General features: G+C 44.1%; 1 protein-coding gene across 2 annotated transcripts; it reads left to right on the top strand.

Annotated features, from left to right (window-relative positions):
* The first annotated feature begins 163 nt into the window (after positions 1-163).
* Positions 164-27414, top strand: STUB1 (STIP1 homology and U-box containing protein 1). Of its 2 annotated transcripts, none has more exons than XM_070760944.1 (7): positions 164-420; positions 11212-11410; positions 20758-20923; positions 23236-23326; positions 24326-24382; positions 25040-25156; positions 26313-27414. In XM_070760944.1, exons 1-7 carry the CDS (start codon positions 220-222, stop codon positions 26436-26438), a joined length of 957 nt encoding a protein of 318 aa, XP_070617045.1. In that variant the 5' UTR covers positions 164-219; the 3' UTR covers positions 26439-27414. The 2 variants fall into 2 exon arrangements, with proteins under 2 accessions (XP_070617045.1, XP_070617046.1); XM_070760945.1 differs by having other exon boundaries at positions 165-420; positions 24314-24382.
* The last annotated feature ends 162 nt before the right edge of the window (positions 27415-27576 follow it).

The raw sequence follows: 27576 nt of genomic DNA on the forward strand, positions 1-27576 counted from the left end.
CGGCAGCGCTCCGCCCGTTCCTGCGGGCTCCTCCTCCTCCGGCTCGGCTGCTCCGGGGCCGCCGCTTGTGCTGCCGCTGCTGGTGTCGCTGGCGGGCGGGCGGGCCCGGGCCGGGCTGTGGCGGTGCGTCGGGGCCGGGGCGAGCGGTGCCCGCCGGGCTCCTCCGGGGGCGGCGGCGGCTGCTTCTGCCTGGGCGGCGGCGGCGGCAGCGCAGGCGGCATGAAGGGGAAGGAGGAGAAGGAAAAGGAGAAGAAGGCGGGCGGCGCGGGGCTGCCCGGCGGAGGGGAGGCGGGCGGCGGAGGCGGCGGCGGTGGCAGCCCCGAGAAGACCCGCAGCGCCCAGGAGTACAAGGAGCAGGGCAACCGGCTCTTCGTCGGCCGCAAGTACCCCGAGGCCGCCGCCTGCTACGGACGCGCCATCGTGAGTCGGCGGAGGGGGGGAGGGCCCGGCTGGGGGAGGGTCTCTGGGCCTGGACAGGGAGAGGGGGGAGGGGAAGCTCCGGATGGGGCGCCCCTGAGCCTCTGAGCATGGGCAGAGTTGGGTTGGCCGGTCGTCCCCGGGTCGGGTGGGCGGAGGAAGTCGCAGACAGGCTGGGTGTCTGTCTGTCTGTCTGTCTCTATCTATTGGTCATCTCTCTGTCATCTCTCTATTTATCATCTGTCTATATCTATCTGTCTATCTATCATCTATTTATCTGTCTATATCTATCTATCTATCTATCTATCTGTCATCTATCAATCACCTTTCTACCTACCTACCTACCTACCTACCTGATATATCGACCATCTATCTATCTATCTGTCTACCATCTTTCATCTATATCTATCGATCAGCTATCAATCAATCATCTATCATCTCTCTATTGATCATCTGTCTATATCTATCATCTGTCTGTCTGTCTGTCTGTTTCTCTCTCTCTCTCTCTCTCTCTCTCTCTCTCTCTCTATCTATCTATCTATCTATCTATCTATCTCTACCTACCTGTCTACCTGTCGTTCATCTATTTATCTACCTACCTACCCGCCTACCTATCTATTGATCTATCTATCTATTGATTGATCAATCATCTATCTATCTACAATCTTTCTATCACTATCTGTCTGTCTATTTATCTATCATCAAAACATATAAAGATAGCAGGCATTGGTATAAACATAAACAAAGTAAATACAGATAAATGAGGACAGTAGGACTAGGAAGAAGGGGGGCTGCGGAGGGCAAGGGGGGCTCTGAGCATAGGCAGAGGGCGCTGGAGATGGAGAGTTTCAGTTGGGATACCTGGAGAGAAGCAAGAATTAAAGTGCATCCCTCCCCCCCCACCCAACCCTAAGGGGGGCTTCCGAGCAGGGGCCAAAATGCATCAAGGGATGGGGTGGGCAGGCGTGTTGTGTTTGTGGGTTTGTGTGTGGGGAAAGGAGAAGCTGCCTCTGAGGACAAGCAGAATGCCGCTCCTCCTTTTGGGGGTCAGGCACAGGGCTGCATTGCTGCTTTCTGTGCAGGTAGACCTGGAGTGGTTCCCAACCTTCCTAACGCCGCCACCCTTTAATACAATTCCTCATGTTGTAGTGACCCTCCAACCATAAAATAATAAAATTGTTAGGAAACTCAGGGGTGGGTTCTAACGTGCCTCGCTGCTGGTTTGCTTCCTCCTATGTGCTTGTGCCTCGTGGGCACACATGCGCAGTGCTGGAAATTCGGCTTTTGCACATGCTCAGAAGTTCCCATAATACAGATTTATATTTTTTTGCAGTAGTCTATTTGCATGTGTCTACGGAGAGGGGCGGCATACAAATCTAAATAATAATAATAATAATAATAATAATAATAATAATAATAATAATAATAATAATAATAATAATAATAATGTGGGTGGACCTGCCTGGAGACGGATAGAGGAGCAGGTGTCTCGGTTCCCAAAAACATTGGAAATATGTTTTTTTCCGATGGTCTTAGGCGACCCCCGCGAAAGGGGCGTTCGACCCCCAAAGGGGTCGTGACCCACAGGTTGAGAAACGCTGCCCTAGAGCAGTATTGGCAAACCTTTCTTTCCTTGGGGGCCAAAAGAATGTGGCCGTGTGCTGTTGTGCATGCGCGAGTGCCCACACCCATAATTCAATGCCTGGGGAGGGCAAAAACAGCTTCTCCCACCCCCTGGAGGCCCTCTGGAGCCTGGAAATAGCCTATTTCCCAACGTCTGGTGGGCCCAGTAGGCTCGTATTTCGCCCTCCCCAGGCTCCAAAGGCTTCCCTGGATCTGCCCACATTTCGTGAACTGCACTGTTTGCCAATTTGTCTCTGGGCCCAATTCGAAGTGCTGGTTATGACCTACAAAGCCCTTAGGACAATGATGGCGAACCTATGGCACGGGTGCCACAGGCGGCATGCAAAGCTGTATTTTCCGGCCTCCAGAGGGCCTCTGGGGAGTTGGGGAAGCTGTTTTCGCCCTCCCCAGGCATTGAATTATAGAAACATAGAAGATTGACGGCAGAAAAAGACCTCATGGTCCATCTAGTCTGCCCTTATACTATACTATTTCCTATATTTTGAATTAGGATGGATCTATGTTTATCCCAGGCATGTTTAAATTCAGTTCCTATGGATTGACCAACCACGTCTGCTGGAAGTTTGTTCCAAGCATCTACTACTCTTTCAGTCAAATAATATTTTCTCATGTTGCTGATGGGTGTGGGCCCTTGTACATATAGTACGTGCCCGTGTTCTTTTGGCACCCGAGGAAAAAAAGGTTCGCCATCACTGGCTTAGGACCAGACTATCTTCGGGACCGTCTTCTGCCTCATGTATCCGAGCGGCCTGCTAGGTCCCACAGAGTCGGCCTTCTCCGGGTCGCGTCGGTCAGACAATGTTTGTGGCGGTCTCGGACCTCTGGAATGAACTTCCTCCGGAGATACTTTTTATTTATTTATTTATTTATTTATTGATTGATTGATTGATTGATTGATTGATTGATTGAATTTGTATGCCGCCCCTCTCCGTAGACTCGGGGCGGCTAACAACAATGATAAAAACAAGATGTAACAATCAAATACTAAAACAAATAAAAAAACCTTATTATAAAACCAAACATACACGCAAACATACCATGCATAAATTGTAAGGCCTAGGGGGAAGGAATATCTCATTTCCCCCATGCCTGACGGCAGAGGTTTGCTTTAAGGAGCTTACGAAAGGCAAGGAGGGTGGGGGCAATTCTAATCTCTGGGGGGAGCTGGTTCCAGGGGGCTGGGGCCGCCACAGAGAAGGCTCTTCCCCTGGGTCCCGTCAAACTACATTATTTAGTTGATGGGACTCGGAGAAGGCCCACTCTGTGGGACCTAACTGGTCGCTGGGATTTGTGCGGCAGAAGGCGGTCCCAGAGATAATCTGGTCTGGTGCCATGAAGGGCTTTATAGGTCTAACCAACACTTTGAATTGTGACCGGAAACTGATCGGCCACCAATGCAGACGTACCACCCCATCCCTCCTGGTCTTCCATCAAGCTTTAATTGGCGTACAAATCCAATAAATAAGTAAATAAATAAATAAAAACCTATCTCTGCTGGCGGGCCTGGGGGCCGTGAGTGATGAGACTGTCCCCAGCCGATACTAGATACGATTGGATTGGATGAATGTGTGTGATTGTACATGGGGTCCTTTTAAATTTTTTAAAGTAAATTTCCATAATCTTCTATGGTTATTTAGATTTCTTATATATTGTTGTATTCAATGTTGTACACCGCCCTGACTCGCCTCGAGAAGGGCGGCATAGAAATCTAATTAAATAAATAAAAATAAATAAATTCAAAGTATTGGTTGTTACTTATAAAGCTCTACATGGCATAGGACCAGGTTACCTATGGCAGTGTTTCCCAACCTTGGCAACTTGAAGATATTTGGACTTCAACTCCCAGAATTCCCCAGCCAGCGAATTCTGGCTGGGGAATTCTGGGAGTTGAAGTCCAAATATCTTCAAGTTGCCAAGGTTGGGAAACACTGACCTATGGGACCATCTCCAGCCTCATGTATCCCAGCAACCGAACAGAGACCACAGAGTCGGCCTTTTCCAGGTCCTGTCAGCCAAGCAATGCTGTCTGGCGGGCCCTAGGGGAAGGGCCTTCTCTGTGGCGGCCCCAGCTCTCTGGAACCAACTCCCCCCCAGAGATAGGCACTGCCTCCACCCTCCTGGCCTTCCGGAAGGCTTTAAAAACTCACTTGTGCCGGCAGGCCTGGGGCTGTTGAGCTCTAACCTCTTGCTTCAGCCGTCGGTGTGACCGTGATATGAATGAGTGCGGTTGCATGGTTTATGGCTCGAGTTTTTTAGATGGTTTTATAATTGGGCCTAGAACTAATTTTGTATTGTTTAATAATAATAATAATAATAATAATAATAATAATAATAATAATAATTTATTAGACTTGTATGCCGCCCCTCTCCGAAGACTTCGGGTCGGCTCACAACAGCAATAAACAGTACAATACAAATCTAATAGTTAAAACTATGACTAAAATAGTTAAAACTATGACTTAAAACACACTATCTTATAAGTTGTGAGCCGCCCTGAGTCTTCGGAGAAGGGCGGCATGTAAGTCCAATTAATTAATTAATAAAATAAATAAATGTGCAGAGTACAGGCCAACTTTGGCCCCAGGGAGGGGAAATGAGGTGGCAACCGGAAGAGGATGTTGTTAATTAATCTACTCACAGTCACCTGACACATGGTCCTTGCCAACTAAAGGAAGGCACCTGAGCATGCACAGAGAGCTGGCAGGTGTGGATTGGGGAAGGCCTCACCTTGGGGGAGACCTATCTTGAACCTCCCTGTTTTCTGGACAGATGGGCTGGGACTGGTTGACGTTGATCAAGGTGAGTGTGAGGTTTGAGGTGGGCAGGGGGGGGGCTTGAGAAGTGACAGCAGTGTCACTCTTAATGCAGTGTTTTCTCAACCATGGGAACTTGAAGAGGTGTGGACTTCAACTCCCAGAGTTCCCCAGCCAGCAGAGCAACCAGCACAGCTGGCTGGGGAACCCTGGGAGTTGAAGTCCACACCTCTTCGAGTTCCCTTGGTTGAGAAAACACTGCATTAAGAGTGACAGAAAGGGGGGGGGTGTATGAATGGGAATTCTGAGCTCTAGAGATAGGAAAAAATGGGGACTGACCTGAACAAAGAGCCAGAAGGAAGGAACTTGTTCTGATCTGCTGTTTTTATATCCCGTTTCCTTTTTAAAAAATGTGCACCTGAAGAGGTGTGCATGCACAATTTTATGGCTGAGCTTGGATGATGTGCAGAGCCAGGCCTGTTACAAACCTGATCTTTGTCGGGTTAATGTAAACCAGGAGTCCCCAAACTTGGCAACTTTAGACTTGTGGACTTCAACTTGTGGAGTTGAAGTCCACAAGTCTTAAAGTTGGCTGGGGAATTCTGGGAGTTGAAGTCCACAAAGTCTTAAAAGAATTTTGGTGTTGAAGTCCACAAGTCTTAAAGTTGGCTGGAGAATTTGGGTGTTGATGTCTACAAGTCTTAAAGTTGGCTAGGGAATTCTGGGAGTTGAACTCCCCAAGTCTTAAAGTTGGCTGAGGAATTCTAGGAATTGAAGTCCACAAGTCTTAAAGTTGGGCTGGGGAATTCTGGTTGTTGAAGTCCACAAGTCTTAAAGTTGGTTGGGGAATTCTGGGAGTTGAAGTCCACAAGTCTTCAAGTTGCCAAGTTTGAAGGCCTCTGATATAATTGGAGGTTGTAAAACAGCAATAACAAAATATTATAAAAAGCAAATTAAAATATTGCAGTCAATTAAGAGGAGTCCCACGTCCTTTAATTACAGTACATTTTACATTTATGTTCATGAAGCTAGTCTGACTTCTCCCGTTGACTGTCGCTTGTCACGAGCCAGCTGGGAAGTTGCAAATGTCATCAAAATAATTTAAACCCAATAAACAAAACAAAGCAAAGCAACGGTGAGCTAATATATATTAAATGGTTATTACGTGACTCCGGAATGCTGCAACCCTCATAAACACCTGTCAGTTTCAAGCCTCCAAATTTTGAATCATGGGCCTGTTAGGATCCTTTGACAGTTGTAAGTATGAGGATCGAGCCTAAGTGTCTCTTTGTGCAGTAACTTCTAGAAGAGTTGCGAAACAAATGGCAATGCAAGGATAATATCATTGGGCTCCAGCTACCAGCCCTGGACGATGATGATGATGATAATAATAATAATAATAATAATAATAATAATAATAATAATAACAACATTATTATTATTATTATTATTATTATTATTATTATTATTATTATTATTAGATTCGTATGCCGCCTCTCTCCGAGGACTCGGAGCAGCTCACAACAAATAATACATGAGATATAAATCCAATATTAAAAACAATTTAAAAACCCTTAGAAAAAAAATCATACATGAAATGGAACAGGTAGGGGTATGTCAGTTTCCCCAAGCCTGGTGACAAAGGTGGGGTTTCAGAAGTTTGTGAAATGCAAGGAGGGTGGGGGCATTTCTGATCTCCCGGGGGAGTTGATTTCAGGGAGCTGGGGCCGCCACAGAGAAGGCTCTTCTCCTGGGTCCCACCAGACGACGTTGTTTTGTCGACGGGACATGGAGAAGGCCAACTCTGAAGAGATTTTTTCACATCTCGCTGTGCACAACATTCTCAGAGTCTCTTCTCATCCTGCTTACAATCTTTTTGGATTGCTGCCTTCTGGCAGAAGATACAGAACAATTAAAACTCGAGCCACACGTTTTCTGAACACTTTTTATCCCAGAACTATAATTGCACTTAACAATGTACTAGGGCAGGGGTAGGCAAAGTTGGCTCTTCTATGACTTGTGGACTTCAACTCCCAGAATTCCTGAGCCAATCATGCTAGCTCAGGAATTCTGGCAGTTGGAGTCCACATGTCATAGAAGAGCCAACTTTGCCTACCCCTGTACTTGGGGGTCACCATCAGTGAACTGCTGGACTTGGTCTGTTTTTATTTATTTATTTATTTATTATTTGGATTTGTATGCCGCCCCTCTCCGAAGACTCGGGGCGGCTCACAACAAGTGAAAAACAATCCAATACAATCCAATTAATTAAAATATTATAAATTTAAGAAAATCCCCTATACTAACATACACACATACAAGCATACCATATACAACTTCAACGTGCCCAGGGGGAGATGTTTAGTTTCCCCATGCCTGACGGCAAAGGTGGGTTTTGAGGAGTTTACGGAAGGCAGGAAGAGTAGGGGCAGTCCTGATCTCCGGGGGGAGTTGGTTCCAGAGGGCCGGTGCCGCCACAGAGAAGGCTCTCCCCCTGGGGCCCGCCAACCGGCATTGTTTAGTTGACGGGACCCGGAGGAGGCCCACTCTGTGGGACCTAATCGGTCGCTGGGATTCGTGCGGCAGAAGGCGGTCTCGGAGATATTCTGGTCCAGTGCCATGAAGGGCTTTAAAGGTCATAACCAACACTTTGAATTGTGACCGGAAACTGATCGGCAGCCAATGCAGACTGCGGAGTGATGGTGAAACATGGGCATACCTGGGTAAGCCCATGACTGCTCTCGCAGCTGCATTCTGCACGATCTGAAGTTTCCGAACACTTTTCAAAGGTAGCCCCATGTTGTGTGGATGTTGGACAAAGCTCCAAGCATCCTCAAGGATGTTGGATAATAATAATAAATAATAATAATAATAATTAATAATAACAACAACAACAACAACAACAATAATAATAATTTATTAGATTTATATGCCACCCCTCTCCGAGGACTCGGAGCGGCTCACAACAGAAACAATAATACAATGTAATACAAATCCAATATTAAAAGAAAACTAAATTAAAACCCATTTCCACTAAAAAACAATCAATTCTGCACAATCACACCACTCTCAGATGCTAAGTCAGAAGGTGGGGGAGAGAGTTAGTCCCCCCATGCCTGGTGGCATAAGTGGGTCTTCAACATCTTGTGGAAGGCAAGGAGGGTGGGGGCAATCTGAATCTTGGGGGGGAGTTGATTCCAGAGGGCCGGGGCCGCCACAGAGAAGGCTCTTTCCCTAAGTCCTGCCAGACGACATTGTTTTGTCGACGGGACCCGGAGAAGGCCAATTCTGTGGGACCTAACTGGCGGTCCTGGAGGTATGGTTTAGGTGGGAAATTGTGGCGGGCTGAGCATGTTCTTTCGGATTGTTGTGTATGCTGAGATTGGTCTTTGGCATCATATGCATTTTGTTGCACAGGTATATTGTGTATATACATACAATGACAATAAAGAATTTATTTATTTATAGTGTATACATAAAGTACTGTATTTTTCAGAGTATAAGATGCCCCTTAGTTTGGGGGGAGGAAAATAGGGGGCAAAAATCTACCCACCTTATCTGGGTCTAGACTAAGCATCCTTAGTATAGTCAGCTTCAACACCTCATTTATTAGGGCTTATCTTCGTCCCCAAAAACTAAGCTGCATCTTATACTCTGGTGCATCCTATAGTCCGAAAAATAGAATCATAGACTCATAGAGTTGGAAGGGACCTCCAGGGTCATCGGGCCCAGATCCCTGCTCAATGCAGGATTCATTATACCATCCCAGAAAGATGACTGTCCAGTCTCTGTTTGAAGACCTTCACTGAAGGCGAGCCCACCACCTCCTGTGGCAAACTGTTCCACTGGTAAATGGTCAATAAAAGGCACACATCCCCGTTACACTTTTGCAACCCTTTGAGACAGAGGTCTTCAAACCTGGCAGCTTTACAATAACGACAACAGAGGCCAAAACTTCTGTTTTGTAAAGCGAGACTTTTGTAAAGTGAGTTTTGCCTTACTTTATGACCTTCCTTGCTATACTAGTTAAGGCTTAGCAGGCTGGAGAATTCTGGGAGTTGAAGTCCACAAGTCTTCAAGTTGCCAAGATTGGAGACCCTTGCACTACATGGCTTAAAATCAATGACCAGGTCCACCGCGTTGCAAAGAAGTGACTCACACTTTGCTTTATGACCCCAAGGGGGTCTCCAGCCTGGGACATCAACTCACAGAATTCCTCAAGCCAGACTGGCTGAGGAATTCTGAGAGTTGAAGGACGCAAGTCTTAAAACTTGATAAGTTTGGAGACGCCTTGCCTTTATTTAGTCTGGTATAAGAGCCTGCCCGTTTACCACAACCCTGCGAGGCGGGTCCATGGGAAGGGGGGAAGTGACTCAGGTCCAAGTCAAATTAAAAACAGGGATCCAGACACCCCTTCTAGGCTCCTGGGTTGCGGAGGCTTCGTTGCGTCAGCCCTGTGACAAATAAAGGAAATATGAGACAGCCAGGTTGAATGGGATGTGATTCATCACCTGTGGGGCAAATTATGCGCCTTCCAAAAGCCGTGCGCGCAGGTTCCTCAAGGCAGAATGTACGGAGGCAAAGCTGTAGCTACAACCTTGCAAAGAGGTTGCACTCCACCCAGCACATCTGTGATGGATGGAAAATTTTGCAGCTGGAAATTATTTGTTTGTTTGTTTGTTTATTAAATTTATAGGCGGCTTACAACAATAAACATTTAAAATTTAATAATACTTAAATAGTATTATTATTATTATTATTATTATTATTATTATTATTATTATTATTACTATTATTATTATTATTATTTATTGGATTTGTATGCCGCCCCTCTCCGCAGACTCGGGGCGGCTAACGACAATGATAAAAATCAACATGTAACAATCCAATTTAATAAAACAACTAAAAGCCCTTATTATAAAAACCAAACATACACACAAACATACCATACCATAACTTGTAATGGCCTAGGGGAAGGATATATTGTACTAAATATTAAGTATTTAAATAGCAATAAAAATTAACCCAATGAAAGAACACACAATCAACACTCATATTTACTAAAGTGGTCGGGGTGGAGAACCATCGCACAATGACCCCAAGCCTGCTGACATAGGTGTGTTTCAAGTGCTTTTCGGAAGGTGAGGAGAGTGAGGGCAATACGAATCTCTGTGGGGAGTTGGTTAAAGAGGATTGGGGCCACAACAGAGAAGGCTCTCCCCCACGGTCCCCTCAGCCAGCATTGTTTGGTCAATAGGACCTGGAGGAGGCCGACTCTGTGCGACTTAATCGGTTGCTGGGACATGTTTAATGGGATCAAGTGAAGTTTAGATCTGGAAAGTGACCCCAGAGCCTCCAGATTCAGGAGCACACTACCTTATTTCTCATCGGATGCCAAGACTCACCAATCCCAAAGCAATGGGCAAATTATTTCACACGTTAAAAGGAAATAACATTTGAGGTAATCCTCGACTTAACAATTTATTTAGTGACCATATATAGTTGCGACAGCATTGGAAACAAGTGACTTATGACCGTTTCAATTCTTTTTTGTGAATGCTCCAACACTGGAAGTTTTTAAGAAGATGTTAAATAACCATCTGTCTGAAGTTGTGTAGGGTTTCCTGCCTAAGCAGGGGGTTGGACTAGAAGACCTCCAAGGTCCCTTCCAACTCTGTTGTTATTATTATTTATTTAATATAGAGAGATTTGTTGTGTGTGTTGAGGCATAAGGGGAAAATAGTACTTTGAAGTCTGTCACTTCGATCCACTTTAATAATGGTTTCAACCAACCTCTCCTTTGGATGAATTCATGGCCCTTTTATGATGGGCCCCTTTTTAATGCTGGGGGGAACCTTAAAATTGAAATACAGTGATACCGCTTCTTACGAACCCCTTTTCATACGAACTTTTCATGATACGATCCCGGTGTTTAAGATTTTTTTGCCTCTTCTTCCGAACCTCCTGGTCCATCAAGTCTGCCCTTATACTATTTCCTATATTTTATCTTAGGATGGATCTATGTTTATCCCAGGCATGTTTAAATTCCGTTACTGCGGATTTACCAACCACGTCTGCTGGAAGTTTGTTCCAAGCATCTATGACTCTTTCAGTCAAATAATATTTTCTCACGTTGCTTCTGATCTTTCCCCCAACTAACCTCAGATTGTGCCCCCCTTGTTCTTGGGTTCACTTTCCTATTGAAAACACTTCTCTCCTGAACCTTATTTAACCCTTTAACATATTTAAATGTTTCGATCATGTCCCCCCTCTCCCTTCTGTCCTCCAGACTATACAGATGGAGTTCATTAAGTCTTTCCTGATAATTCCAGGTTCTCTTCCATCAGTATCCTGAATCTCCCGCTATCCTGCATGACTGCTTTCTCTTCCCTTGCAGAACCGCAATCCCTTGGTTGCCGTCTACTACACCAACCGCGCCTTATGTTACCTAAAAATGCAACAGCACGACAAAGCTTTGGCTGACTGCAAGCACGCCCTGGAGTTGGATGGCCAGTCGGTCAAGGCCCATTTCTTCCTGGGACAATGTCAGCTGGAGATGGAGAATTACGACGAGGCCATCGCTAACCTTCAAAGAGGTAAGCGAAGGAGATCCCTGGGTAGCCTGCGTCTCAACTTTGGCAGCCTTAATAGGTGTGGAATTCAACACCCAGAATTCCCATGGCTGGGGAATTCTGGGAGTCGAAGTCCAAGCCTCTTAGAGCTGCCAGAATTGAGAAACTCTCCTCTTAACTGTATATTCATAAACTCAGCTGGAAATGTTAATAATCCTGGTTTCAGAAATATAATGTCTATTCTGCTTTGTAGCCTCAGAAGCAAATGCGTTGGCAATATTAAAAAAATGATGGGCCCCATCAGAAAACGTACTTATAGATAAGATATATACTGTATTTTTTCAGAATATAAGACATACCTTTGTTTTGGGGGAGGAAAATAGGGAAAAGAATCTGCTTACCAGGTTAGTCTAGTCAGTTTCAGCACATTATTTTATCCCCTGGTTAGGGCTTTACATACAAAAACATTATTCCAAGAGAGTAACAGTAAAAGAGCTTGCAAGCCCGTAAGGGCTGGGAAAATCATTAGCACCTGGTTAGGGCTGGAAAGAAACATTTGGAGCAAGTAGAGCAATAAAAAAAAAACCTTCAAATACAGGATTTGAAAAACATTCTTGACAGAGAGTAACAATGAAAGAACTTGCAAGCGGGTAAGAATCCCACACAAATCGCACGAATCCCAGCGACTGATTAGGTCCCACAGAGTTGGCCTTTTCCGGGTCCCGTCATCAAAACAATGTCGTTTGGCATGACCCAGAGGGAAGAGCCTTCTCTGTGGTGGCCCCAGCCCTCTGGAATCAACTCCCCCCCCCCGGGAGATTTGGACTGTCCCCACCCTCCTTGCCTTTCGCAAACTTCTGAAAACCCACCTTTGTCACCAGGCTTGGGGAAATTGACATACCCCTAGCTGTTCCATTTTATGTATGGTTTGTCTGGACTGTATGATTGTTTTTTATAAGGGGTTTTAAAATTGTTTTTTTAATACTGGATTTGTATTTCATGTATTATTTGTTGTGAGTTTCTCCGAGTCCTCGGAGAGGGGCAGCATACGAATCTAATAAATTATTATTGTTATTGTTATTGTTGTTGTTGTTGTTGTTATTATTATTATTATTATTATTATTATTATTATTATTATTAGCTGGGAACATCATTAGTACCTGGTTAGGGGTCGAAAGAAACATTTGGAGCAAGTTAGAGCAATGAAAAAAACCCTGCAAAGGTTTAGGGCGTGGAAAACATTCTTTGCAAAGAGTAACAATGAAAGAACCTGCAAGTGGGTAAGAGCTGGGAAGATTTTTAGCACCTAGTTAGGGCTGGAAAAAAAAGCTTCAAAAAAAGCTACGTTCAGAATATAAGACGCCCTGAATTTTCAGCCTCTTTTAGGGAGGAAAAAGGTGCAACTTATATTCCAAGAAATACGGCAGATGTGTGCAAAATTGGACAAGCTGACAATGGAACTTAAAAGATTAAATAATTCTGAATATTATGAAACATGGAACAAATGGTACAACTTGATTAGGGGGGAAAAAGAGGACTGTGAAACAATGTGAAATCACTGGGGGGAAAAAATGATATAATGTATATTACAAATGTAGATACAATGTAAGAAAACGGGCATGGATCTGTGTAAAAATATTGTAATATTCTAAAAATAAAAAACCCCAATAAAAATAAAAAATGATGGGCATCGAGGGACAGATATAGATGTGGTCATAAATATTAGGAAAAGTTCATATGAATAGTGTCTGAATGAAATAGGTAGAAGAAGAGGATACTTGTAGCTCAGGGTTGAACTGCAAAGTCCTCTGTGGTCTCTCAGTTGGTGGTTTTCTTGCGTTTCATTACCTTACTAAGTAACACGATCAGTGCTACGAGGGAGTGTAGATTTTGGACAAGGAAGAGGAATGGGTGTTTTTCTGAGGTTGGTTGTTTTCTTGCAGACATTTCATTATTGTTGTTGTTGTTGTTATTATTATTGTTGTTATTATTATTATTATTATTATTATTATTATTATTATTATTATTACTATTTATTAGATTCGTATGCCGCCCCTCTCCGAGGACTCGGAGCGGCTCACAGCAAAACTCACTCGCATTACCTAACTTGATAATATTATTATTATCAAAGGCAGCAGAATGTACTCTCTCTTTTTTTAAAGTAATTTTTATTGAATTGTTTTAAAAAACGTAAGCAAAAACATATATACATTTACACATTTGCAAAATACAAAAAAGAAGGAAAAAATGCAAAACAAAACAAACAAAAAACCCCCACAACAAAACAAAAAAAAATACAAAAATATACAATTACAACAATAACTACAGTAAACAAATAACGAAAAATATCTCATTGGTGTTCTCACATGAGGAGGAAAAATACAATCCTTTCTAATATCAAATTATTTTCTGGTGAAAAGCAATTGGTATTCACTATTACAGTGATCCCCCGTTTATTGCGTCCCCAACCATTCCGAACAGGGTACTTCGCTATTTTTCAACCCGGAAGTCAAAAATACCATCTACGCATGCGTGCCGGGCACGCATGCGTAGATGGCAGCGGCTTCCCTGGGTCTTCCCCCTCTTGCTGGCGTCAGCGAGGAGTTTCCCCACCGCCCACGCAAACTCCTCGCTGCCGCCCGCCCTTCGCCCGCCCACGCCGTTCATTCTCGCCGCTTTTGAGCTGAGTCCGGGAGCGAATTCGCTCCCGGACTCAGCTCAAAAGCGCCGATAGCAAGCGGCAAGGAACGGCTTGTCTCGGCGCTTTCGAGCTGTCAGCTCGAAAGCGCCGAGACAAGCCGTTCCTTGCCGCTTGGTATCGCCGGTTTTGAGCTGAGTCCGGAAGCGAATTCGCTTCCGGACTCAGCTCAAAACCGCCGATAGCAAGCGGCAAGGAACGGCTTGTCTCGGCGCTTTCGAGCTGTCAGCTCGAAAGCGCCGAGACAAGCCGTTCCTTGCCGCTTGGTATCGCCGGTTTTGAGCTGAGTCCGGAAGCGAATTCGCTTCCGGACTCAGCTCAAAAGCGCCGATAGCAAGCGGCAAGGAACGGCTTGTCTCGGCGCTTTCGAGCTGAGTCCGGTCAGCTCGAAAGCGCCGAGACAAGCCGTTCCTTGCCGCTTGCTATCGGCGCTTTTGAGCTGAGTCCGGAAGCGAATTCGCTTCCGGACTCAGCTCAAAAGCGCCGAGAGCCAGCGCCCCCCGGACCCCCAACCCGGGTTTGGGGGGCTGCTAGGAAGCCCTTCATGCCGGCGGCAAACAGCCGCCCCACCCCCAATCTTCGGCTCCTCGCTAGCGCTGTGGGAGTAAAAACACCGTCTGCACATGCGCAGACGGTGTTTTTACTTCCGCATCGCTACTTCGCGAAAACCCGTTCGTTGCGGGGGCTCCTGGAACGGAACCCTCGCAACGAGCGGGGGATCACTGTATTCCTTTTCGTTGTCAATGTCTTATTTGTTGTTATTATTTTCTTAGCCGCCTTCTGTACACTCTTTGTTAGTTAATTTAATTTCATAAAAATTTTGTTTTCACAAAACAATTATATGCATATCATATCTAATCGATTTGTCAATAAACACATGTCTTAACGTATTGCTATTATCGTATTTTAATTTGAACTTTTATTTCTCCTCTTAAACGAAACATAAAAAGAATTCCATGTTTTATAATAATCGGAGTCGTCTTTATTTTTTAATTTAAGAGTTAAAGCATCAAATTCTGCACATTCCAATTTTTTTTTAACTATTAGTGAGTCTTCCGGTGGGTTGGGTTGTTTCCAGCATTGGGCTAGTTCTAGTTGCGGTCAATATATGTACCATTAAGTAATACTTATTTTGTCTATTTTTTGACCTATAATTCCTAAAAGGAACGCTTCAGATCTTATATTTATTTTAATTTGAAGTACAGTAGTACTTCGTGATATGAACCCCTCGCCATACAAACTTTCCGAGATACGGGGTTCGAATTTTTTTTGCCTCTTCTTACAAACTTGTTGTTTTTTGCAGCTTATTCATTTGTAACAAGGGTGGGTTTTAAAAGTCCAAATACTCGTTAAATACATTAAAAAATATATATTTCCTCTACTTCACGGAAATTCGTTTTTCACGCGTGGTCTTGGAATGCATCCCCCGCGAACAACGAGCGATCACTGTAGTACTAACAAACAGGAAAAACGGAAGTTCAGAAAACGGACTTCCGGTTTGCCCACTCCGGAGTCTTTCGAGTGTGAAAAACAGCACAACTGGCAAACTGGAAGTCCATTTTCCAAACTTCTGGTTTGCTCATTGGGCTGTTTTTTTGCACTCGGGGCTTTTTGCCTCTGGAGGGCAAAAAGCCTTCCCCAAGGCCGAAAATCAGCTGGCTAGCACATGTATACATGCTGGAGTTTACAAAGTCTCGCATGTCCTGCAATATGGCTCCATATGTGACAGGTCCGCCATCACGGGGATATTTTGTCTTTCTTTCTAATCAGTGACTGTTATTTGCTTTAATTTTATACACTAGTGCAGTGATGGTGAACCTTTGCGCGATTGCCCAAACCCATAATTCAATATCTGGGACGGGCAAAAGGAAGGTTTCCCCGCCCCCCCGAGGCCCTCCGGAGGTTGGAAATGGTCTGTTTCCCAACTTCTGCTGGGTCCCAATAGGCTTGTGTTTTGCCCTCCCCAGGCTCCAAAGGCTTCCCTGCAGCCAGGGGAGAGTAAAAACGGCCTCCTCCATCCCCCCGGAGGCTCTCTGGAAGCCAAAAACGCCCTCCCAGAGCCTCTGTGCAAGCCAAAAATCAGCTGGCTGGCACACACATGTACATTGGAGCTGAGCTAGGGCAATGGCTCGCGTGCCAGCAGATATGGCTTAACGTGCCACCTGTGGCACTTGTGCCATAGATTCGCCATTACTGCACTAGTGCCTTATTAATTAATTAATTAATTAATTAATTAATCAATTAATCAATCATAGAAACATAGAAGACTGACGGCAGAAAAAGACCTCATGGTCCATCTAGTCTGCCCTTATACTATTTTCTGTATTTTATCTTAGGATGGATCTATGTTTATCCCAGGCATGTTTAAATTCAGTAACTGTGGATTTACCAACCACGCCTGCTGGAAGTTTTTTCCAAGCATCTACTACTCTTTCAGTAAAATAATATTTTCTCATGTTGCTTTTGATCTTTCCCCCAACTAACTTCAGATTGTGTCCCCTTCTTCTTGTGTTCACTTTCAATCAATCAATCAATTAATTGATTAATTAGATTTGTATGCCGCCCCTCTCTGAGGACTCGGAGCAACTTCCAACAACCGTACAGTCTACAAATCCAATATTAAAAACAGAACACATTAAGAAACCCTTATTAAAAAACAATCACACAACTCAACAGACCATACATAAAGTGGGGCAGCCGGGGGAATCAATTTCCCCATGCCTGGTGACATTCAGAAGTTTACAGAAGGCAAGGAGGGTGGGGGTGGTCGTAATCTCCAGGGGAAGTTGATTCCAGAGGGGTGGGGCCGCCACAGAGAAGGCTCTTCCCCTGGGTCCCGCCAAACGACATTGTTTTGTCGACGGAACCAGGAGAAGGCCGACTCTGTGGGACCTAATCGGTCGCTGAGATTTGTGCAGCAGAAGGCGGTCCCAAAGGTATTCTGGTCCGATGCCATGTAGGGCTTTATTACCACTACTTTGAATTGTGACCCGAAATTGATCAGCAGCCAGTGCAAGCTGCGGAGTGTTGATGTAACATGTGCCTTACTTGAAATTTATTTATTTATTAGATTTGTATGCCGCTCCTTTCCGTAGATAGACTCTGGGCGGCTCACAACACAATAAAAACAGTTTATAACAAATCTAATAATTTACAATATAAAATATTAAAAAAACCCATTATTAAACAGACATATACACAAGCATACCATATATAAATTGTATAGGACCGGGGGAGATATCTCAGTTCCCCCATGCCTGACGACAAAGTTGGGTTTTAAGGAGTTTGCGAAAGGTGAGGAGGGTAGAGGCAGTTCTAATCTCTGGGGGGAGCTGGTTCCAGAGAGTCGGGGCCGCCACAGAGAAGGCTCTTCCCCTGGGGCCCGCCAACCGACATTGTTTAGTTGACGGGACCCGGAGAAAGCCAACTCTGTGGGACCTAATCGGTCGCTGGGATTCTTGCTGCAGAAGGCGGTCTCGGAGATATTCTGGTCTGATGCCATGAAGGGCTTTAAAGGTCATAACCAACACTTTGAATTGTGACCGGAAATTGATCGGCAACCAATGCAGACTGCGGAGTGTTGGTGTAACATGGGCATATTTGGGGAAGCCCATGACTGCTCTTGCAGCTGCATTCTGCACGATCTGAAGTTTCCGAACACTTTTCAAAGGTAGCCCCATGTAGAGAGCATTACAGTAGTCGAACCTTGAGGTGATGAGGGCATGAGTGACTGTGAGTAGTGAGTCCCGGTCCAAATAGGGCCACAACTGGTGCACCAGGCGAACCTGGGCAAACGGAAAAAAAATGAATAAAAAAGACAATTTTGTACTAGGGAAACAAAGTGTGTTGATTTATTATTTGATTATTAAAACATTAAAATAATTGAAAAGTGTGGAATCAAAACACAGGACCCAAAACAAATAATCAAGGCTCAATGTAGTATTTATCATTAGCAGCGACACTGGAGGGAGGTGTTTCCCCCCACCCCAAATAATGCGAGACACACTCCTAAAAGACAAAAGGATGCCCTCGTCTTTATACATTTCAGAAAGGACGAGAAAGTGGTGCCTGCATTCATATTTATAAGTTGTAATAGATCTCACTTCCTGGTCTTCTATTATCCGCAGAGAACAATGGCCTTGGCTAAAAGAAATATTTACATCTCGTGATTCAGAGGTTGGTATGAGAATGTACTGATAAAACTTACCACAGGCTGCTGTGAGCTACAAGGCCACATTCATTATGCCTCAGTTTGCGAAATCCCAGTCATTTGGAAACTGATTTTTTTTCCTCCAAAAGTAACATAAAGATGAAAGAAAGATTCAGTTGATGTAGGCAGGAGTCCCCAAACTTGGCAACTTTAAGACTTGTGGACTTCAACTCCCAGAATTCTCCAGCTGGGGAATTCTGGTTGTTGAAGTCCACAAGTCTTAAAGTTGACTGAGGAATTCTGGTTGTTGAACTCCACAAGTCTTAAAGTTGGCTGGGGAACTCTGGGAGTTGAAGTCCATAAGTCTTAAAGTTGGCTGGGGAATTCTGGTTGTTGAAGTCCATAAGTCTTAAAGTTGGCTGGAGAATTTTGGTGTTGATACCTACAAGTCTTAAAGTTGACTGAGGAATTCTGGTTGTTGAACTCCACAAGTCTTAAAGTTGGCTGAGGAATTCTGGTTGTTGAACTCCACAAGTCTTAAAGTTGGCTGGGGAATTTTGGGAGTTGAAGTCCATAAGTCTTAAAGTTGGCTGGGGAATTCTGGTTGTTGAAGTCCATAAGTCTTAAAGTTGGCTGGAGAATTTTGGTGTTGATACCTACAAGTCTTAAAGTTGACTGAGGAATTCTGGTTGTTGAACTCCACAAGTCTTAAAGTTGGCTGGGGAATTCTGGTTGTTGAAGTCCATAAGTCTTAAAGTTGGCTGGAGAATTTTGGTGTTGATACCTACAAGTCTTAAAGTTGGCTGAGGAATTCTGGTTGTTGAACTCCACAAGTCTTAAAGTTGGCTGGGGAATTTTGGGAGTTGAAGTCCATAAGTCTTAAAGTTGGCTGGGGAATTCTGGTTGTTGAAGTCCATAAGTCTTAAAGTTGGCTGGAGAATTTTGATGTTGATATCTACAAGTCTTAAAGTTGGCTGAGGAATTCTGGAAGTTGAAGTCCACAAGTCTTCAAGTTGCCAAGTTTGAAGACCTCTGATATAGTCAGAGATAGTAAAACACCAATAAGAAAATAATATAAAAGCAAATTAAAAACATTGCAGTCAATTAAAGGCAGTCCCGCCTCTTTTAATTACAGTACATTTGACATTTAGGTTTGATATACTTTTTCACCCTTTAATTGTGTGCAGTAAAATCAAGAGAGGCAAGTCTACCAAAATTAAGATTGGAAACAGCTTTCTTAAGTAATGACAAGAAAGCGTCTTTTTTTTTTTTAGGTGGGGGGAGAGAAATCAGAAAAAGTGAGTTGAAACCGAAATTAGAGCTAGCCGCCTGGAGTATTTGGGGAAAAGGAATCCTCAATCTGAGTATTGTATTGGCAGTTCTGTGTTAGCAAAAATATCAGAAGAAAAGGATTTAGGGGTAGTGATTCCTTTCTGACAGTCTCAAAATGGGTGAGCAGTGCAGTCAGGCGGTAGGGAAAGCAAGTAGGATGCTTGGCTGCATAGCTAGAGGTATAACAAGCAGGAAGAGGGAGATTATGATCCCGCTATATAGAATGCTGGTGAGACCACATTTGGAATACTGTGTTCAGTTCTGGAGACCTCACCTACAAAAAGATATTGACAAAATTGAACGGGTCCAAAGACGGGCTACAAGAATGGTGGAAGGTCTTAAGCATAAAACGTATCAGGAAAGACTTAATGAACTCAATCTGTATGGTCTGGAGGACAGAAGGAAAAGGGGGGACATGATCGAAACATTTAAATATATTAAAGGGTTAAATAAGGTCCAGGAGGGAAGTGTTTTTAATAGGAAAGTGAACACAAGAACAAGGGGACACAATCTGAAGTTAGTTGGGGGGAAAGATCAAAAGCAAAATGAGAAAATATTTTACTGAAAGAGTAGTAGATCCTTGGAACAAACTTCCAGCAGACGTGGTAGATAAATCCCCAGTAACTGAATTTAAACATGCTTGGGATAAACATATATCCATCCTAAGATAAAATACAGGAAATAGTATAAGGGCAGACTAGATGGACCATGAGGTCTTTTTCTGCCGTCAGTCTTCTATGTTTCTATTTATTCTGGGATTTGAAGTCTGCCCATCTTAAAATGGTGAAGGTTGGGGATTCACCCCCCCCCCTTATTTGGATACGCCAATTACCCCTGCAGGATCCAAGTCCTGGGCACTTACTTTGATTTTAGAGTGGTACGTTAGGGCCAACCATGGTTAAAGATTCTTCCTGATTTGGAAATATGCTTTAAAACGGGTTGGATAGTGACAAGATGGCTGGGGCAAATGACAGTGGTAGTTCACCCCTGGCACGTATCAGATTGGAGAGAGCAGCCTAAACCGAAAAGGAGCTGCATTTGTCCAGGTGGGATTAGAAACCTGAGCCGAACAGGAGAAGAATGGGACTGAGCGGGCGGTGAGGTGCCAAAAGATTTAGATTTCGGAGAACTTGTTTTTCTGCTCCTGTTCTTGGCCGTTGCGTACAAGTCATTCTTTTTTCGCATTTTCAGCCCACAACTTAGCCAAAGAGCAGCGACTGAACTTTGGGGACGACATTCCGAGCGCCCTGCGCATCGCCAAGAAGAAACGCTGGAATAACATTGAAGAGAAGCGGATCAACCAGGAGAACGAGTTGCACGCTTATCTCACCAAGCTCATCATGGCCGAGAAGGAGAGGTAGGTGGGGATGGTGGTGTTAGGACTCTGTGCATAACTGTTGTGTTGTTGTTGTTGTTGTTGTTATTGTTGTTGTTGTTATTATTGTTGTTGTTATATTGTTATTATTGTTGTTATTGTTACTATTGTTACTATTGTTATTGTTACTATTGTTATTGTTGTTATTGTTACTATTGTTACTATTGTTATTGTTACTATTGTTATTGTTGTTATTGTTACTATTGTTACTATTGTTATTGTTACTATTGTTACTATTGTTATTATTTATTTTATTTTATTTATTTTTATTTATTCGATTTTTATGCCGCCCTTCTCCTTAGACTCAGGGCGGCTTACAACATGTTAGCAACAGCACTTTTTAACAGAGCCAGCCTATTGCCCCCACAATTTGGGTCCTCATTTGACCCACCTCGGAAGGATGGAAGGCTGAGTCAACCTTGAGCCAGTGATGAGGTTTGAACCGCTGACCTACAGATCTACAGTCAGCTTCAGTGGCCTGCAGTACAGCACTCTACCTGCTGCGCCACCCCGGCTCTGTTAATTAGATTTGTATGCCGCCCTTCTCCGAAGACTCAGGGCATATCAGACATTAATACAATTGAGAGTGTCCAGAAATATTTTGCAAGAAGAGGCCTTCACTCCTCCTCCCGCAACAAAATACCTTATTCCATTAGACTTGAAATACTTGAAACTAGACTATTTACAACTACGCCGCCTTCGAACTGATCTAGCCATAGTTCACAAAATCATATCACAAAATCACTTTGGACATTTTCAAGAAGAGATTGGACTGTCATTTGGCTAGGGTGCTGTAGGATTTCCTCCTTAAGCAGGGGGTTGGACCTGATGACCTGCAAGGTCCCTTTCAACTCTAGTAAATAAATAAATACACCAAAGTGTCCTTCCTGTTAGTGACTACTTCACCTTCAACTGCAACAACACACGAGCACGTAATAGATTCAAACTAAATTTAAACTGCTCCAAACCAGACTGCAGAAAATACGACTTCAGAAATAGAGTGACCAACGCCTGGAATTCACTACCTGACTCTGTTGTTTCTTTCCAACCCCAAAATCTTGTCTCAGGGTGTCCAGAGGAAAAGCATTTTGAAATTCCCTGATATTTCCCTGACATTTCCCTGTAACTTACGATCTAGTTAAGGCGCGGTCGTAGATGATGTCATACCAAACGACTAAGCCGTGGAGAAATATCGGTAGAGAGTTGTTGCCACAGTTATGGTCCTTTTTCCTTGACTCTGCCAGGCAGTGCGGTCCGTTTTTCTTTTTACATGATTTCCCCCCCTGACTTTTAAACATTTTAATAGTTTGTTTTCCCCCCTGATTTATTCCGTTTTTTTCACTAATTCCTTCATAATTCCATGATATTTCCTGAACTGCCGATTTCCCTGATAATTCCCTGATTTCCCTGTTTTCCAGGTTTGCTGGACACCGTTGTCTACAATTGACCTCTCTCTCTTTTTCTAAGAGGTCTGCAAGGGGCGTGCATAAGCGCACCAATGTGCCTACCGTCCCTGTCCTACTTTCCTATTGTCTTATTTTAATCATTACTTTCTATGTTATGTTTCTATAAACTACTACCCTGTTTCCCCAAAAATAAGACGTACCCAAAAAGTAAGGCATGCCAGAGGTTTTGCAGAATTTGCTAATATAAGGCACCCCCCCGAAAATAAGTCGTAGTCAGGTTTACATAGGGTACGGTGGAAAAACATACGGTACCATTCAAAGCTGTTCATAGCGGTACCGTAATAATGTGGCGTCCCCTGCTGGCCCCTCCCATCGCTTTGTGCCGTCCAGTACAGCAGACACAGTCTGCTGCTGTCTCACCGCCATTACAGTCTCCACTACAGTGCGTAGACTATAGTTCCTCTGGTGGCCGGAAGCTGCAATAGCGGGAGTATACTGTTGTACCATATAAGTGCCGTCGTTTGTGTGTGTGGGTGCCATACTGACAGGTACCGTACTGTAATCAGTGTACCGTACGGTACACTTTCTTTGGGGGTGTCAGCTTTTCTGCCTGTGAATTTGTCTTATTTGAGAAATGTAAGGCACCCCCTGAAAATAAGACATAGCACAACTTTTGGAGCAAAAATTAATATAAGACAGTGTCTTATTTTCAGGGAAACACGGTATTCTATACTTGATTGACAAAAATAAATAAATAAAAATAAAATAAAATAAATATTGGCTGCAGGTGTTGCAGACTGCCACAAAATGTTTATAGCTTCCTCTCTTCGGGGTGAGCCAGATGTCCTCTCCTCTCTTCAGCCTCCCCACCCTTTGCTTCTCTTCCAGGGAACTTGACGAATGCCAGCGGGCACAGGAGCAGGAGAACATGGATGAAAACCGGAGCCGGGCACAGTTGGCCAACATCAAAGCCAAACATGTGAGTATCCCTTGTTTGCCTTTGTCCTATTGTCTTTTTTTATCATTACTTTCTATGTTACGTTTCTATAAACTACTATTCTATACTTGATTGACAAAAATAAATAAATAAAAATAAAAGTTAAGTGAAATAGTATAGAGTGTGGACCAGCCTTAAGTTTAAGTTTCAATTTCGATTCTCTGCAGACTCGGATGTGAATGGACACCATTTGTGTTGTGTATATTAAAATCAAAACTAGAAACACACACAGGCAACTGATTCAGCTGGATTCAATAACTTCTTTATAAACATAACAATACATATATATATATTGCTCAAAAAAATAAAGGGAACACTTAAACAACACAATATAACTCCAAGTAAATCAAAGTTCTGTGAAATCAAAACTGTCCACTTAGGAAGCAACACTGATTGACAATCAATTTCACATGTTGTCAGTACATTCAGGTTTTTACAGAACAAGGTATTCAATGAGAATATTTCAGATCTAGGATGTGTTCTTTGAGTGTTCCCTTTATTTTTTTTGAGCAGTGTATATATTTACAATACCACAAGTATTGTTAGTTTCATTTCAGAGTGAAAGAGTATAGAGCATGGACCAGCCTTAAGCTTAAGTTTCAATTTCGATTCTCTGCACAGACTCAGACGTGGTTAGCTCCTATTGGCTGACTCAGTTGCTATGCGTATTCATTGGCTAACCTTGTTAAAATGGCTCTCTCTCCCAGTTGTGAATATTCTAACAGTGTTGGCCAAAGGTGGACCTTATAAGAAGGCGTCAACGTTAGCAAGGTGGCTGTGCCTTCTTCCAACAAAGTTAGATGCAAGTAGAAAAAGCAGATGGCTTTTTTTTAAAAAATGTTAATTTGAAAATGTGTCTGCTTTTTCCCCCCACCCCAAACCAACATTGCTTTCATCCTAGTAGGCCTAAGGTGGTTTATAGCAAGATTTCTTCTCTTTTTTAATATTCATGATAACTAAAAGGTTCAGTTTCTCTTTCAGGAAAAATATCTAGCAGACATGGACGAGCTCTTCTCCCAGGTGGACGAGAAGCGGAAGGTGAGTTTTATTCATGTATCAAATTTATATTGACAAAATTGAACGGGTCCAAAGACGGGCTGCAAGAATGGTGGAAGCTCTTAAGCATAAAACATATCAGGAAAGACTTAATGAACTCAATCTGTATTGTCTGGAGGACAGAAGGAAAAGGGGGGGGACATGATCGAAACATTTAAATATGTCAAAGGGTTAAATAAGGTTCAGGAGGGAAGTGTTTTTAATAGGAAAGTGAACACAAAAACAAGGGGACACAATCTGAAGTTAGTTGAGGGAAAGATCAAAAGCAATGTGAGAAAATATTATTTGACTGAAAGGGTAGTAGATCCTTGGAACAAACTTCCAGCAGACGTGGTTGGTAAATCCACAGTAACTGAATTTAAACATGCCTGGGATAAACATATATCCATTGTAAGATAAAATACAGGAAATAGTATAAGGGCAGACTAGATGGACCATGAGGTCTTTTTCTGCCGTCAGTCTTCTATGTTTCTATTTGAATTTATTTTACCACCCATCTTGGATGGATGGATGGGGGATGGATGTCTAATAATGTACTCTTGAGCCATGCTTAGGAAACGAAAACGAGGAAGAACCTACGATTTAGAAGCCTGATACCAAGTTAGAAATACTGAGTAATATTCTCTTCTTTGGGGCCAGAAACGGGACATCCCCGATTACCTGTGTGGGAAGATCAGCTTCGAACTGATGCGGGAGCCTTGCATTACGCCGAGTGGGATCACCTACGACCGGAAAGACATCGAAGAGCACCTCCAGGTAAATGAGGCGGGTCGGCTGCCTTAGTTAGAGGAGGAACCGGAATCCCAAGTCGTGGAATAATGTCAGGGTGAGCCACAAGGCCGCGAGAATCCCAAATGTGGAGCTGGCCACAGGGCCAAATGCTGGTTCAGAATAAAGACGGACCTGTGACCACGAGATCTTAAAGTTTCCTTGGCCCCCTTAGCTTTATTTAAAGGTGAAGAAGCCAGATAGATGGCCAGTCAATTTTATAAATAATAAAACAAAAATAAAATATAATTAAATAATAAAATTAAACAATAAAATTAAATTAAAAAAAACAAAGCACAAAACAAACATAAAATAATGATGTCCTCAAGAATAGATAGCCATCTTTCACAGTTAAGGGAAGAGCCCTAAGGCTGAAGGGGGTGGACAGAGTGTTGCAAATGGTTTGAGGCTTTCTGTGTCCAAGGAATATTCAATGGAAAATTGAAATCACATCAATTTATTGATCTCACCTGGGTTTAGAACAGGGATTCTCAACCTTAGCCATTCCAAGATGTGTGGACTTCAACTCCCAGAATTCCCCATGACCTGTCACCTTTAATCTCCTTTAAACTTTCAATGGCCTATTGCTCGGGTTCTCCTCCTACCCTTGCTGTGGCTATAGACCAGTGATGGTGTACTTTTTTTTCCTTGGGTGCTGAAAGAGTCTGGGCGAGTGCTATCATGCATGCGCGAGTGTCCACACCCTTAATTCAATGCCTAGGGAGGATGAAAACAGCTCCCCCCACTCCCCGGAGGCCCTCAGGAAGCTGGAAACAGTCTGTTTCCCAACTTCTGGTGGGCCCAGTAGGCTCGTGTTTTGCCCTCCCCAGGCTCCAAAGGCTTCCCTAGAGCCGGAGGAAGGTAAAAACGGCTTCCTCCATCCCCCTGGAGGCTCTCTGAAGTCAAAAAGACCTTCCCAGAGCCTCTGTGCGAGCCAAAAATCAGCTGGCCGGCACACACATACAAGTTGGAGCTGAGCTAGGGCAACCACTTGCGTGCCAGCAGATATGGCTCCACGTCCCACCTACAGCACCCATGCTACAGGTTCTCCATCACTGCTAAAGAGGCTACTTCTGGCCTGAAAATAAACCTTCCTGGACACCCCTCTCCCCCTCACAGTCCCCTCTTCTCTGTTCCTTCCTAGCGGGTCGGCCACTTTGACCCCGTGACTCGTAGCCCGCTGACCCAGGATCAGCTGATTCCCAACTTGGCCATGAAAGAGGTGATCGATGCCTTCATATCCGAAAACGGCTGGGTGGAAGATTACTGACCTCCGAAGGACGGGAGAGCTCCCGGGCACCTCCAGTTGCTACGGCGACCAAGAAGGGCCCACCACCACCGCTCCAGACCGCGCCAGACTGCCCGCTGGGCCACCCCCATGCCTTAGCATCCATCTCCCCCCTTTCCCCCTTCTTCTCCTGCTTGGGGTCGGCTCTCTTTCCCTCCTCCGACAGGCAGAAGTAGCTCCGTGGCTGATGTGGTATTCTTCTAAGCTGGATCTCCTTCTGGACAACAAGGAGACCTCGGCCTTGGATCCGGACAGGTGGAGTAGCTTCGCGGTTGCTGTGGTCTTCTCCCAAGCCAGATCTCCTTCCGGGCAACAAGGAGACCTCAAGCTTGATCCTGACAGGATGGAAGATGTTCCCAGCACAGATGTTCAAGGAGACGAGTTACTTTATCCCAAGCCCATTTTTGACTTTGGTAGCGCACCGTAGCCCCTACCGACTTCCATCCAGATCCCTCCGCCCCCTCGCTCGGCACGCCTTCCTCCCACGCCATCGGCCCTCGCGAAGGACCTGGCCTCTCCGGTGGAGCAAAGCCTGGATCCAGCCCATCTACCCATTCACCCTCCAGGAGAGCCCCCACCCATCCACACCAGCCATCGCTTCTTCTCCTGGTCTCTTTATCTGTACAAAGTTTTCCTCCTCGACCTCCGTTTTCCCGCCTGTTTCAGAAGAGCTGATGAAGTTCCACGTCTGTTTCGATTTATTTGGGGGTGGGCGGATGAGGGAGGGCCGAAGAGAGTTGGTTATGATTTGTTTTCTGAAAATAATGGACGGGAATCGGGAGTTTTCTTGGGCGAAACGGTCGGCCCAGCCTGCAGAGAATTGTATATTTAGGGAGGGTGAGAGTGGGGAGTCGCGGGGGCTCCATTCTGGGTAGTTTGTTTCACCTATTATAGTACTCAAAAATGTTTTATGTATTCGGGTTGGTTTTGAATTAAACTTCCCCCTTCCCTACTTCAATCACCGCAACATAGTTTTGCAATTTTATTTGGACCCACCGATTGGGAGTTTTAACTTTCAGAGAAGACAAATAGAAAAACCAGCTTATGTCCTTTCTGGATTTTTTTTTGGAATTCTTTCTAACAGAATATTGATTAATTGTACAGGGGGTGGACAAAAGAA

This window comes from Erythrolamprus reginae, chromosome 9 (assembly GCF_031021105.1).
Source record: "Erythrolamprus reginae isolate rEryReg1 chromosome 9, rEryReg1.hap1, whole genome shotgun sequence".
Lineage (NCBI taxonomy): Eukaryota > Metazoa > Chordata > Lepidosauria > Squamata > Dipsadidae > Erythrolamprus > Erythrolamprus reginae.

Coding starts and splice junctions, on each gene's coding strand:
- STUB1 (XM_070760945.1), top strand. CDS start 220: ATGAAGGGGAAGGAGGAGAAGGAAAAGGAGAAGAAGGCGGGCGGCGCG. Junction 23,327..24,313: donor CCAACATCAAAGCCAAACAT/GTGAGTATCCCT, acceptor TAAAAGGTTCAG/TTTCTCTTTCAGGAAAAATA. Junction 24,383..25,039: donor AGGTGGACGAGAAGCGGAAG/GTGAGTTTTATT, acceptor CTTTGGGGCCAG/AAACGGGACATCCCCGATTA.